At 36.6% G+C, this 1,204-nt stretch overlaps 1 protein-coding gene across 1 annotated transcript in view; it reads right to left on the reverse strand.

The window, feature by feature from the left end:
• The window catches only part of LOC109353808, a 2,264-nt gene continuing 1,411 nt past the window's right edge, over positions 352-1,204 (reverse strand). The window contains exon 3 of the mRNA XM_019596170.1: positions 352-1,146. Within this exon, the coding sequence (XP_019451715.1) occupies positions 352-1,146 (795 nt within the window). The remainder of the gene's footprint in view (positions 1,147-1,204) is intronic.

Genomic DNA, 1,204 nt, shown 5'->3' on the forward strand with positions numbered 1-1,204 from the left:
ACTGAAGACATTGCAACCTCATGGAGCTCACTTTGTTGCTCTTCCATTATGAGTCTTCATATTCTCTTCTCTATTGCATTGTTTCCCATGGAATGAGCAACTAACTCCCCTCTTGTTGATATTGTTAGGAAGAGTAAATTGTAAACTGATGTATATTATGCATTAGATGGCAGCCTTAAAATAGGCAAAGTAAAGAGGTTACAATCAGTTTCACAAACTACATACACAACTTCCTCTAAAGTGGAGGTAACTTGCTAAACTACTCATAAACTACTAACACAACACATAAACTTAATATAATAACATATCTAACATTCCCTCTCTTAAACTGAAAATTCTATTTTCAGTTTACTAACTCTGCTGCTGCAGATTGCAAACACCCAACAAATTTCTCAAATTTTGGAATGAAGGTGCTTTGAGAGGTTTGGTAAAAATGTCTGCCAATTGATCTTCACTTCTGCAGTACTTCAAGACAATTGTTCCATCATTGTTGAGGTCTCTCAAAAAATAGTACTTAACATCAATATGTTTACTTCTTCCATGGAGTAAAGGATTTTTGGAGAGTTTAATGGCTAAGGTATTATCACAATATATTGTAGTAGCCTCCTCTTGCTTCAAATGTAGTTCTTCAAGTATTTTCCTCAACCAAATGGCTTGACAAGCACATGTTGAAGCAGCAACAAACTCAGCTTCACCCTTATCATCAAGATTCTTCCTTTTCTGATCTGGAACATGGGCATAAGCTATGCAACCAAAAATTCTGAAATGCTCAACACTTGGCTTGTGTCCATTCCATGCTTCTTCTGGTGTCATGTTCTTTACAGCAAAGGTGGGGCTTCTGTCCAACAAATGAATACTCCAATTTACAGCTTCTGGCCAAAAGTTTCTTGGCACTCCACTCATCTTCAAAATGGTTCGAACCATATTTAAGATTGTTTGATTCTTCCTTTCTGCAATGCCATTTTGTTGTGGTGTGTAAGCTGTTGTAAGTTGCCTCTTGATTCCATGTGCGTCACAAAAATATGCAAATTCTTGTGAGTTGTATTCACCACCACGATCACTACGGAGAACCTTGATTGCATGTTCACTTCCTTTTTCAACAAGTGCTTTGTAGTGTTTGAAAACTGATAGAGCCTCAGATTTTTCCTGCAGAAAATAAACCCAAGTTTTTCGAGTATAATCATCAATAAATGTAATGAAGTAG

Source organism: Lupinus angustifolius, chromosome LG08, assembly GCF_001865875.1.
Source record: "Lupinus angustifolius cultivar Tanjil chromosome LG08, LupAngTanjil_v1.0, whole genome shotgun sequence".
Classification (NCBI taxonomy): domain Eukaryota; kingdom Viridiplantae; phylum Streptophyta; class Magnoliopsida; order Fabales; family Fabaceae; genus Lupinus; species Lupinus angustifolius.